The following is a 13773-nucleotide window of genomic DNA, read 5'->3' as shown; positions in this document are numbered from 1 at the left end:
AGGGTCAGAAACAGGCCTAGGGCATTCTCAGACCTGCATGACTGTCTGCTTCCTGTCCTGCACAATGGGTGCATTGCAAGGGAACTGCTTCCAGTAATAGGAACAAAAGTAACTTTCAAGGTTGCACACTGAACAATTACTTTGCCAGTTGTGCTTTGATGCCAAATGGTTCAGTTTGCCAAATTTAGCTCTTTTTCATTTTAGAAGCTTAGGGAATGGAAATAAGCTGCTTTGTATACTTTCCAGGGAGGGGATTTATTAAATGATTGCTTGATGAAGCCCAGGACTACCCACTCCGGTATTTGACAGCAACCCTTGCCAAAGGATGGTACCAGACATCCAGTAACTGAGGAGTACGGCTCTCTTCCCTTCCTGTGTTTTGCATCATGTCTAAAATAACTACAAGGGAATTTAGAGTATACCAGTGTAAAATCTTGCTTGGCTGCAGTGGTGTGAGAGTTCAGAACCTAGCTTGCAAAGAACAAATCAGAGGAGATCTATAATTAGCATGCTCACTTTTAGACAACTGGAAATGACTACACCTCATGAAAGAGTTTGGTACAATAAGCCATCCAGAAGCTTCTATTGCACCTACCTCTTCTATACCAAAATCAAGCATTACAAGAGTCTGTCATTGTTCAGCAAGAGAACTGCAACAGGTGAGTGCAAGCTTCATTCTAATTTACATTCGAAGCACAGTATCATTAAAAACTGAAAACAGAATCCCAAGCTGAAAAATGGGAGGAAGGGGGGTGAAGAAAGAGGAGAGTGAGCAATCAGATCAGACAAATTTAGTGTTTTGAAGCCACACAATGTTTAGCTTTTCCTTTTATTTGTTTCAAGTTTTGGTGTAGAAAGTATGTGCGGATGCTAATGCAACCTTCCCCGTAAGTGCTCAATCTAGCAACGAACAAAGTTTTGGTGTGTTCAATTTGGTTATAAATGTTTCCTTTAAGTGAAGACCTGTAGTGCCATTGAAACCAAAACTTTGTTACTGTTGGCAAAAAAATAAAGCAACTTTTCTTTACAAGCATTTTTCCATTTAAATAAAAACCTGAAGCTTTTCCGTAATTCCTTTGGTCTTCTCTCACCAAATTCCATGTACCTCAAGACAAGCCCTCTTTTGGAAGTTCAGCTGAATCGCAGTGAAGCTGCTAAAATTAACAGAGAAGAATTGCTGTGATAGAGTTTCCCCCCTATTTTCTTGGGAGTTTAAGACTGAAAGACATTACTGATGCCTCAAACAGAGGCTTCAATTTGTCTCTACAAGAACAAGAGAAAACAAAATCCAATTAGAAGTTCCACTGAAGGTGCCTGGCAAAAAATTATCTCCATAAAACGATGTTTTACTTCCAGTATTTTTGTACGCATTGTGTTGAGTTTATTCCCCTCATAAGGAAACAAAAGTATCAGTGTAAAAGCACAGCTAGGCTTTTAAGGTAGCACCAGGACACCTACACCCAAGTTGTCGTCTTGTTGCTGCTAGGCCTCTTTTTGATTCACATTCACAGAATCACTTCTTGTGCAAAACAAGCAGTCTAAGGAGAAAGAATGCCCTCCAAGTTCTAATAAAAATTGTAGAAAAGAATCCAAGATAAGCCAACACTTTCCTCCTCCCCATAATTTATCTGCAGAGAGAGGGGGGCATCTGTGCGTAGACAGGATAGGCAAGCCTGACATTTAGGGAATCGTTGTGTTGGACAAGGGATGTCTGCTGGTAATGAAGAACCAAATCCTTAAGTGTGCTGTACAGGTTATACGGTTCTGCAAACCCGTAACCTCTTGGAGTGCTGTAGATCACACAGTGTTTCACTTCTCCATCAGCTCTGCAAGGAAAGAAACCAGGAGAGTTTAACATCAAAGGACAAACCCAAAGCGACAATCTATTAACAATTAACTAATGCAGCAACCCTGCCAGTCACTAAATCACATAATGGAGGACCCAGCAGATGCAAGTTGAGGAGATTAATATAGTCTGTGAAGAAACAGTGCTTCAGGGCATGTGATTAAATACTCTTGCATAATAATCCACATAAGAGGCCTCTTCTGTCCCAGCAGTACAATTCCCTACTGCATTGTTCTCCGAATGTTTCTTGGAGAAAAAAGTCAAGAGCTTAACCAAGAAGATAAGCACCTGAAGTCAGCTATGACTTTGTGCTCAACTTATCTGGAAACCTTTCCACTAAGCAAAGATGCCAAAACCCACAAATTCTTAGGACCTACAGAGCATTTCATGAAATGCAGCACTAACCTTCAGTGTGCATTTTTTAATGTTAAGCATGGCATGGGTTCAAGTTGGTTCATTATCTGAAGTCATAGCGACTGAGTCCTTAACTTGGCAAAGCAGTTACTGCAACACAGTCTTTCCAAAGCTGCTAGAAAAACTTATCTGCCAGAAAGATCAAGTACTATGTAATCCCTGTACTGGAGCCTATTACAATCTGAGCCACATGTAGGAACAGGTAACATTATGCCACCCCTTTGCTAGCTTGTAGTATGATACCAACGAAGCAAAAGTATCTGATGAACCCATCACTTCAGTGACTGTGACAAACAGTATCTTGAACATAGCAGATACTACAATCTTCAGTTACCTTGAGGTGATATACCTTCACATATTCATTTCTCGGACTTGCTTTCAGAAGCAATTAACCTCATGTGAAATAAATCAGTGAAAGCCATTTTGCAGTCCAGTACAGGCTTAAAGGGTTTTTAGATAATGGAATAAAAGTACTTCTGACCTCCACTACACCAGCACAAAATGAAGTGAAACACAAGAAATCAATGCAAGACTGTGTGAATGTCATAAAAAGTACTGCTCACAAATAACATCTCCTCTGAAGCATCACCATTATCTTAAACATACAAGACAAAGCATCTAGAATTGGCCATGCCTGAAAATGAGAACGGAAGATGTTACAGCTTTACAGCTCTGTTTTTCTTCTTTCCATGTGTTCCTTGGCAGCGAAGAATATGGGAGAATTTGGCCTTCATTTACTTACGACTGTAGAGCTTCAAGTTGGGATACTTCAGAATTTTGTACTAGCTACTGTGGTGACTGAAGAGACTGCTAGGACTACAATTATTGCACATTCAAAGCACATTTTCGCAACAAAGCTTATACCATGCTAGTCTTCCTGCAAACACGTAACATGTTCCAATGGGTAGGCCTAGACTAGGCCTGGCTTTTGTTCTCCAAAATAAAGAGCTGTGGTAGAGATTTATGAATTGAATAGTTAGAATAAGAAGGAAAATAGACTTACACCACAGAACAAGCATAACATCCTTTCTTGCTACTCTCTCGAATTAAAAATGCTCCATCAGGTTTCCCACAGAGCAAGTCTTCTGCTTGGATACGGTTGAGATCCCCAACAAACCAAGTTTTCTCATCATGATGTGGCAGGTTTTCATCTTCTTCATTCACAAAGTACATGCTGAAAGAGAGGATAAACTTAACCAGTGGTCAGTAAAGGAGTTAATAAGCAGAGTGATTTATTTTTGCAGCAATCATTCAAAGAAATGCCAGAACACACCCAACTTGGGAGGTCAGGCTCCTAATGGACAGATATTAAAGTCTTCAACTTAGAACTTAATTGTTCCAACCTTGTTTAATCCTAAATGCTTCAGCAGAGTTGCTGCCTCACATGACATACAGTTCCCCTAGAGAATTTCTCCCTTTTTCTGCAATCCTTCCTTTTTCTATAGTCATTTATTGAGAAACTGGTGTTTCATATTACCAACCCCCACAAGAGAAAACACTTATTAATGGAACACTTCTCAGTAAAATCGTATGTATAATGACACTTACTCATCAATATTTTCATTTTTGATCCCCAGCCAGTCGTTTATTCGCTTCTGTCTTACCCCTTTGTGATTGAGCCATCTGCCAGAAGAAGAGAGCATTAATACGTTACTTTAGAGTACATGTACACGTTTTCTTACTGGGCAAGCTGAAGCTCAGACACAAGGTCCCACAAAGAAACAGTCTGGAGCTTAGTTTGTTCTCCAGTAGCAAAACGCATAGAAAGACCATAGATTCCATAAGAGTGCTTCCTTGCATCATCTTCTGAGATGCCCCCTTTACTGGGCAACAGCAAAGAGAAGCCATGAAGCAATCTCTTAAATGGAAAAAGAAGATGGTACAGCTGAGGAAGAGGTACTGCCTCTGCACAGTGCAGACCAGAAAGGAAGCGGAATACAAGCGGGATACAAATTGCGTCTCTTGGGAAAACAAAATGGGTATTGCCACTGCTGCTTCTAACCTCCTCACATCACCTTCTGAGACAGTGTGTTTCCCTCTCCCTTCTGCCGGAATCCAAGTGCACTGAGTCCAGCCCAAGGACATTAGGAGCTGGGTAACAGGGGTGTCAGTGAAATCAAGGGTGGGTACGAGCAACAACTGCTGCACCCAGCACAAAAAGTACTAACCTCTGTTGTATCAGCAGGCACAGGTTTTGTTTATAACTCACTTATCTTAAATGTTTTATTTACAGGAGTTGCAGAACGTGCACCTAGTTGCGGCAGGCTCTTCTAAGTCTGACAACAGCATAATAAAGGAATGAAGTCATGAAGAGGCCAACCAATTACTCAGACATCCCATGCCAGAATGTAGTACCTGAGCACTCACGGAACTTTGGTTATGAAAAGAAAATTAAATTCCCATTATCCTGATAGAAACAGTCATTAATGAGGTTCATCAGAGATACTATTCTGAGGTACAGGTCAGGCTTACTTACACAAGATACTGATCTCTGATTTTGCGGAGCTGAATTAGGTCAGGCTTGATACTATTCATTTTCTTATCAGTCTCCCTGTTGTCCAGAGCTTGTTTCTTCAAATCTTGTTCCAGGCGCATTTTACTATCATGGATCTCACCCAGGCGTGATTTTAATTTTTCATAGTTCATCATTATCCTGCAAAAAAGTGTAATATTTGAGAGGTAAGGCCAAACCAGTCTAGAAGGACTCAGCCTTACCGGTAGCACTTATGTAAGAGTATCACAAGAACTACTGTAACAGCAGCTCCTCCCTTTGACCGCCTCATCTTAACTTGAAAATTACTGTAAGAGTGCCAGAAAAGACCTCTTGCCAGAAGGCCTATCACCCTTTTGCATAGTTTGAACCTTCAGTTTACCTTAATATATTTCCTTCTGGCAGAGATGCAGGAACAAATTATCTCTAGGAGGGTAAGCTAGAACAGATTTCACCTTCACTGTCAGATTCACTTTTTGGTATATCAGTTATGCAATCCCACCATAGGTATCAGTACTAGCAAGATTTCAAATGCAGACTTCAATTCCTGATCAAGAGCTACCAGGAAGTAACACTGCCTACCTCTTCATTCAAGATTAGTTTGCAGGTTTGGTACAATTCAGGAAAATAATGTATTTCCCCTGTTAATTGATCTTTAGTCAAAATGAAGCACCACAATCGCATAGTAAGATTTTTACAGGTAACTGTTTTCAGTCTAAGAATCTCCTTGAGGCTACCCTACCATAAAGCACTGTGTCAAGTTAGGCAGCATAGCTGGCATTTCTTTAAAGGCCCAGATACAGCTTTTTCTGCTAGTATCTTCAGAGAAGGGCAATTTCAAATGAGGCCCTTACTGAATTTCTGTTAGATGACCACTATCCACTACCAAGTAGTGGCAATTAAATACTCACCTTCTTTGAAAGTGACTAAAACTGACTATGGACTATGAGATTTACCAGATCTATGCCCATTTTGCAGTTTACAAGTGAAGATTTTTCTGAATTATATTCTGAGCAAATCCAAATAGAAGTGGGAGAAGCAAATACAGCTATTATTTCCTGATCTTCATCACAGATCTTGATTTACTGAAGTTAAGAGAGAGAATAATTCAGAGATCTCCCACCTCTTCTGTCTACAATGCAATTCCCTGACAGAAGAGGGCTTCACTGAAAGTTCAGACGCCTTGGGGGAAGGTCTCAGAGTAAATACTGAGTTTACAAAGTGGTTTATATGATGCAATATTATATAAAAGAATTTCATGGGAGTGTCAATGTGGACACTAGTTCTTCCTTGTAAGCAAACACAACTTGAGAGCCTACCGTTCAATTTCTTTGTCATTCCCCTCCCTGCGAAATCGCTCAATGTATTCTTTGCTGTATCGCTCTTGTGAGTGGCACTGTTCCTCAAATATCTTAATAGTTTCATTAAATGCTTCAATTGCGGTCCTCTTCATCTGAATTTCCTATGTGAGGAAAGAGTCCTTCATCATTCGTTCATGATACAGATGACAATGCAAGACTCGATTATGTTCCCTAAATTGACTGAGAAGATGAACTTTTCTCCCCCCGTAAGTCAAAATGTGATTAATCAGTTTTAAATTTAGTAGAATGTCTGAGTAGAGTCAGGGAAGTATAGGGAAGACTTACTCCCTGTAAGTCTACCCTCCTCCCCCACATGATGCTCTCTATTAGGCTGCAAACCCTCAAATATTTTAGTCGTATTTTCCATCTTAGTTTGCAGGAAGACTGCCAGCAAACCTCTTCCCCATCTATGAACTATCTTATTTTACAAGAAGCAGTCTAAATACTGTATTCACACTTCCTTAATGCATAATATATGGTATCTGATTTGAACGTGACTTCATAGAAAACCTGGACAAACCCCTCTACAATTCCCACTGCAGCATACAGCAGCTGGAAATACTCAGCAGCCAAGGAAGAAGTCTGCAGTGCAATGCTTGTAGGTGATGGCCTTTGCCGCCGCTCTACCTTATACTAGGAAGTTCAGCTCCTCTTTCTTCCTTGCCCCACACCATACCTCTAGGACTATCAGCAACAAGTAATATTCACTGTTTCCATCAACTTTGAAACCACCTTGCTCTATTCCACAATTTACTAAGTTTTTTCCTTGTGTTTTCTGACCTTGGACTGCCTTTATTAGCCATGACAGGTTAAATTTAGACTCTACAGATAGCTAAAGTAGAACCAACCTGTGATGTTCTGGTATATTCTTCATACAATTTGTCGTACTCTTTACTCTTTTCCTGATACTGAGCATGGTATTCTTGAAGCTTTTTACCTACTGCATCTATATTATCTTCTTTCACCAACTGATCCTGTACATACAAAAAGCTATTAAGTCTTCAAGCAAAGCAGCTTTTCCTTAAGAGTATTCGTTTGTCCACTTATGCACATTTGCATTTTACAGCTATTAGCATCACTTTAATCAGGTTTCTACAGAACATAAATACCGTATCTAAATCCCCCTTCCCCCATGCAACAAGTTCCAGAGATACAGACAGTAGGAACTGGAACTATGGGACACCAAGAACTATGCCAAAATACTAAGCTTCCAAAAGGTCTATGATTGCTATCCCCTGTTGGAGAAAGGAGGAAGTGAATTGCTTGGAATCTGAAGTTAAAGATCAGAGTCTCTTTTTTTCCAAAAACCTCTGCAGTTCTTTTTCCTTAATGCAAGACAACGTGTCAGGCTACTGAATAAAACTTTAAAAAATAGTCTTGAAAAATTTAGATGGCTATGCACAGAATGAGCAGCTGCATGGCTCGTATGTGCTCCAAGGGCAACACTGTCTAGAACAGTGCCCTGTGGGTCCACGAGGACCCAAGAGGAAAAAAAAAGCTTCTCAGGATAAGTCTGCTGCATGTCAGGGTTTCACTTCTCTATTGGACTGCTCAGATGGAGACTGGAAACTTGATAAAATGAAGAAGCTTAAATGGCTAGACAATTTGGGAGACCCATTATTACAAGCAAAGTGAGGTCAAATGTGAAAAGTCACTTTTTTTTTTTCCGTTTAAAAAAAAAAATAATCAGGTTTCACATAGAGAAAACAAAGCCATATACACATTTGCAATTTTTTTCTTGTCTGCACTAATAGCTACTGGGGTCCGATGAAGATCTTACCTGCTGGTACCGGGACACTGGATACATCAACTTCACATCAAGCTTCGGGTTATACTGAGCAAGAGACTCATTGCGGTAGTGGTTAATCAGTTCCACAACTGAATTAAATGTCAATGGATCAGAAAAGCCATATTTTCCATCCCGATGATAGATCTTTATCAGTTTATTGTTGCCACCCTTCCTGTAAAGCAGTACAGTAATTTAGAGGTTTTACTGTGTACCTCCTATCCCTCTTCAACACTAAGGCTGTTACAAAGACACCAGTGAAATTCCTGGGCTTTGACACTGTACACCTTCATAGTGATTCTTTACATACTAGCAGATATTGGTCGTTTAAGAGTCAATATACACAGAATTATCAGCAGATGTTATTTGAACAGGAAAAAAGCCCAAAGTAAATCTCTTCCTATGTGTTCATTCTGAAGTCAGCTTATGGTATTTAAGATCTAGCTTTGCCAGAAGTTTTGCAAGGGAAAAGGAGGATGCTGAAGGCTGAATAAAGGAGCCATATGAAAACCCAAACCCACTATTTCCTGCAATTTGGTGTCACTAATAATATACAACTGAGTATACATTTATACAGTGATTAACAAGTCTTGAGTTATGGATGCTAATACAGGATACATGAACCTAAACAAAATCCTTCGAGGATTACAAGATGGCTGTAAGTTTAGGACTTTACATTATCCAGATTTATACATTCTAGCAGTTTCCACAAATATAGTGGTTATTTCTTCCTTTTTTTCACCAATAGACTGTTTAGACAATATCCTGTCCTTCCTGCACTCTCAATTTTGGTTCCTAAAGACATCTGCGTTCAGCAAGATAACCAAATCATGCCAAACCTTAGTGAACTTCAAGGCAGAAGTCAAACCAGAATTTAAACTACACTTTTGGGGTCAAACCTGCCATTAAGACAACGGAATTTCGCGGCAAGATCAAATAGCTACCATATCATGGTAACTCCCAAAGGTGCGCTACAGAGGCAGTGGCTTATGCGGCTCGCCTGTTTGCCTCTAACAACCAATCTTGGGAGCCTGGCTGAGGCAAGTGGCTGGACAGGCCGGGCAAGGCACCAGCAGCTAGTCACATGAGGTCTGCTGCCTAACTGCAGTAGACAGGGCTGGGGCAGCTCTGGGAAGTCTGCCACTTGCAGACAATTTTAATGAAGAAAGGAACACGGCTCCAATTCAGTATTTCCTAAACTTCAGATCAGAAAGCACAAGATACTCTTTTTACAAAGACACTGTGTTCAATTCTCCAGAGCTGCATGCTGACGAGATATTCAACACGCTCCCATTAATCAAAGCCCTAGTTTATAAATACCTTTTACCTTAGCAGTTCTGAAACTATGAAGCACTACTGAGTAGCTCTCCTTCCTGAGTCCCATCTAATCTACACAGAGATCCTTACAGTAGTGTTTAGTGAGGGACAGGATTCAATGCACAGAACAGAACTGACTATCAGACCTGGCTGATTTATTTGCTCATTCTGTGATCTGCAGTACCTTTGGGAACATCTCTCTACTTGAGGCACGTCAGCTTTACACAGCCACTGCTGTCACTGGTATAGCAACTAGCTACTCAGGGTTTTACTATGTGGACTACAACTGCTCAATGCTTACCGTAATGTCAGAGTGTAGTCTCCCTGCATCTTGGTTGATGCATCGCGCACCAGGAATGTTCCATCTGGCATGTCTCGTAATTTGTCATTTACTTCTTCCCTGGAGAATGGAAAGAAAGGCAAAATTAGAAGCATTAAGGACATGATCATCTTTGCCACAGGTATCAATATTGGAGCCAGTAACACCAGCATGCATAAGGAATTCAGTCTTCAAAATATCAGGCAATCTTCTTTCACACTCAGGCCCTCTAGTCTTTTAGGCCATCTAAAGCAAGTCTGAACTTGTGTAGTTATACTAAAAAATAGCAGCTGCAGTCAACTGCCACTTAGGAATAAGTCTCTGTTTAAGCAACAGTAGCGGCTGTGTCTCAGAGTTCACAACCTTTCCCTGTAATCTGCTCAGGTTTTAAAGTCCACACTGGAAACAGGTGCCCTTTGAGAAGCCAGTCCTGACCTCTTAAGAAACGGTCTCTAGCATCATAGCTCAAAGGTGTCTATAGAGTTTAGCACAGTTTTAGTCTCAAGAGACTCATTATTGGCTTAACTCTGATCTTATTTACAGCAGTTTTAAACCACTACAACCTTGCTAGTTTCAGTGCAACTTTTCCTTATTTACAACTGAAGCAAGAGGATACTCAGTCCAGAGCTTTAAGCTAAATCAAGAAATCTTTTCGTGAAAGTAAGTACCTGTAAGCATTTAGAATATTATTTCAGCTGAAGAGTTAAGTGTCTTGCCAGGTTTGACCATTTTACCCAGATTACATATCTCACTTTATAACAGCTCCCTCACAGGTTCTTAGAACACTAAGCACTTTTTAATACAATCATTTGGAAACTAAAGTTTATCAGGTAGCCTCAACATTATCTAAGTGAGGTAGGAAGCCTACTTGAATCTTACAAAGAAAAATCAACAGCAGCTTTTTTGTTCAAATACTAAGGAACAAAAGTGTTCTTACAAAATAGCCTTAGTTTTGATTTAGCTACCTGAAAACCATTCTGTTAGTAAAACTGACTCCTATTCAGTATCATGTGCATATCCGCTTACTCCTCTCAGAACATTTTACAGATTGGACCCAGTTAACTCAAATGGCCTTCTCCTTTTTGAATGGATAGATATGATCTACGGGCTTGGGCTTATGCCTGCAAGTTGCACCCTGGAGCTCGTAACAAAATTTTCAGCACAAGATCTTGACTGAAAAACATGGCTCCTGCCCTGACAGCCCGATGCAGTGCGTCCCTGCTGGCTGTCAAATTAGAGTCATAAACAATTCCATATTTACATGCGTGTGTATCACATTTTAATCTAATACAGCCACTCCAATGTGATTTATACTGCATTAGCTCCTGCCATCACGTGCACTGTTAACTGAGGAACAAATCCACAGTCAATAAACTGATACCAATATCAAGCAGTTTTAAACAAACTCTGCCTAATAGGTTTTGTGATCAGGTTTTGCCACTCTGCTTCAGTTTAGAATTAACAGAAAAATATCACTACTGAGGCCCTTCAAAAGCAAGATCTATGCGGGTTTGCTTTATAAAGATAAGGGTGGTACAATAAAGATATGAAAACTTTATTTCCCTTCTCAGAACTTCAATGAACTACTGTGGCAAACATGCTCTTCTTGCCGCTATCTGACAAAGTGTTTCAAAGTATTATGTGCACAAGTTTGAGCAATTCCTGATCACACTCCCAGCATGCTCATGTTTCCCTTACGGTTCCAAATTCTAGACTCCTCAGAAGTGCCTTAAGAGGGAAAGAGATGACTGGACACTTCAGTTCCTTTATGCAATTAAGTATATAAAAACTGGCACTTCATTTTCTGAACCTAACCCAAGCCATCTATTTTCTCAAGCGCACAGAAAAGGGTTTCCTTAAGAGGTAAAACTTAATTTATTTGGTATGTATCTGTATCATCTGCTCAGTATAGCTGGCGATGGTTAGCATTTGTAAGAGCTATATTTATACCAACATGTAATAGAAATTCATACAGATGCAATTTTAACCAAATGTTAAAGAAACAAAAAAATAAGAACGGAACTCCTTTTATTCTGAGCAAGCCTCTTACTGAAAGTCTGTTGAACTGCATGCATCCCAGCATTGTAAGCTTACAAAACCTTATTAGATAGCACGTTCAGAAGCACTTTTCTTTTGAACGAAATAATTTTCTCTTTTTTAAAGACTTTGTGTATCTGGAGAAATTTAGAAACCCAAAATAACGGTCACCAAGAATGGCAATATCTGCACCACAACAGTAACAACTTAAACACAAGTCCTGAATCTAGTTGAATACTTTCATTTAAGTGCTTTGCTAAGTATAGTCCTGAAGTGTTTCCCTCCTGTAAAATGCTGCCTGAAATAGGCATGTTCTTCTTCTCTTGAATTCTAACAGGCTTATTCTATTTTTAATAACATATATTAATATATTTTAATTAACATATTTTACTAATACTACTTACCTTGAGATGTCCCCCCAGTACCACTCTGCTTCCTGCAGAGAGAAACTGGAATTGTCCTTTATTCCATTTGTATTGACTGGAGTCATTGGTTTGGGGGGCTTTGGAGGAAGAGCTGAAAACGAAGAACAGATTAAAGAAAGGTAAACAGGGGAAAATATTCACTAAACTGTTAATGAAATATAACAATGAAAAAGCGAGAGAAAATGTGCACCTTGAACTTGGATTTCAAGCTCTCGCAAAGTAAATGAAATTAGTAATTTTTAAAAAATTTTGAAGTCAACAGCTGCACTGTGATCCCAGATTTCCTAGTACTCAAACCAAACACGCGCTTGAGGGAGGGGAAAGGGAAGGAGTATGAGGAAACATGAGTTTTTGTTAAAAGGAAGACTGGCTCAGGCACGACTACAAGGGCAATCACCGCCTAAACCTCCAAACAAGTTACAAAGGTGTATTGTGTTTGAAAGCCACAGCCTGGAGAGCACCGTGCACCGCTATGGAAAAACTCCAGCTGCTCAGGCATCACCAGTCTTTATGGCAACCCGTAAGAGGAAACGGGTGGGCTCTTCTTCAGAGGGAGAAATGCTGCTAGTGAGAGAAGTGGTGGCTGGGCAGCAGTATATCCATCACAGACCCAAGCTTCATGTTTCATACTAGATTTACTGTTTAGGCTCCTATTAGGAACATAAGCTATGACTCTTTGAATACTACAGGACATGAGGTGACAAAGGAAGGGGATGAAGGAAGGAGAAAGGGGACATTAGGTCATTATTAGAGTGCCTGCACCACTTTACATAGCTGAAATGTTTACCGCAGGAAAGGGGATGCTACAAATCCCCCAGAGACAGGCAGAACTGCACATCTGTAGGCCTAGTGCATACCTGCCCAGAATTCCCCTATTCTGAATTCAAGGCAAACAGGCTTTTACTTCTGTTCTCAAAACAGGTTACACAATGTAAGGGCATACAACCCACTGAAGCTCTTTCTATTTGGTCAATTTTTGCTCAAACAACTTTATCACGGTCTTGAATGTAAGCCCTATATCAGGAGTAATTCAGCAGCCACAGGCATGCTCATGTATTGGTAGAGACTTGTCTGTCAGCAGAAATGCATTACACTATTTTCTTCGAGAAAGATGTCTTGAGTGCTCTGCCCTGCTTTGCAGAGGCTGACCGCTTCATCAAGAACACTATCACTGAAACTGAGCATTTTTCAGGCATTTCATGAGACAGAGTGTTTTAGAGGGGCACGTAACATTTGAATTCAGAGTAAGAAAGCAGCTACACACATTGATTTGCTACTAGCAGATTTTTAAGTCAGACCCTGAACATCTGTGCTCCCAGCCCTATGTCCTAGCCATCAGATTACACAAGCATCAGCAAGCAGGCCTGACACACACTGACAACAGTCATCTTTCAGATGCACGCAATCCCGGTGTACACGCAGAAATACAAATAAAGGGAGCAGAAAGAAGATTTTGATTTCTAGCTCCAGTGCGGAATGGCTTAACACTGAGAGGTGTGCTACTTGGCACCATCCATCTGCTCACCTCCGAGCCACACCTCCCACATTAAAGAAGAGAAAACAGTGTTCCAACTGCAGTTCCAAATACTGTTTCATGTTGAATATCCGACACAGTAACTTCACTGTTCTCAGACAAACCAGTAGAATCTTTAATCGAGCCAATCTAAACTAAATCTGAACCTTGACCCAGACGTTTGCACCCTGGGGTTGCTGACCAAACACCTGATTCAGATAGCAGCATTCATTCTGTGGGACTGAGCATTAAACCATAGCATAC

At 40.3% G+C, this 13773-nt stretch overlaps 1 protein-coding gene across 2 annotated transcripts in view; it reads right to left on the bottom strand.

Moving 5' to 3' along the window:
* Window positions 1–801: 801 nt before the first annotated feature.
* Window positions 802–13773, bottom strand: part of PIK3R3 (phosphoinositide-3-kinase regulatory subunit 3) — a 79563-nt gene continuing 66591 nt past the window's right edge. For both annotated transcript variants that reach the window (XM_075155856.1, XM_075155858.1), the window contains 9 exons: window positions 11976–12087; window positions 9517–9615; window positions 7893–8073; window positions 6961–7086; window positions 6071–6213; window positions 4737–4913; window positions 3809–3883; window positions 3264–3434; window positions 802–1826 (listed from right to left, as the gene is read on the bottom strand). In XM_075155856.1, coding sequence (XP_075011957.1) covers window positions 1625–1826; window positions 3264–3434; window positions 3809–3883; window positions 4737–4913; window positions 6071–6213; window positions 6961–7086; window positions 7893–8073; window positions 9517–9615; window positions 11976–12087 — 1286 coding nt within the window. In that variant the 3' untranslated portion in view covers window positions 802–1624. The remainder of the gene's footprint in view (window positions 1827–3263; window positions 3435–3808; window positions 3884–4736; window positions 4914–6070; window positions 6214–6960; window positions 7087–7892; window positions 8074–9516; window positions 9616–11975; window positions 12088–13773) is intronic.

Source organism: Calonectris borealis, chromosome 8, assembly GCF_964195595.1.
Source record: "Calonectris borealis chromosome 8, bCalBor7.hap1.2, whole genome shotgun sequence".
Classification (NCBI taxonomy): Eukaryota; Metazoa; Chordata; class Aves; order Procellariiformes; family Procellariidae; genus Calonectris; species Calonectris borealis.
Note: the sequence above shows the minus strand (reverse complement) of the source record. Positions and strands in the feature narration are given on the sequence as shown.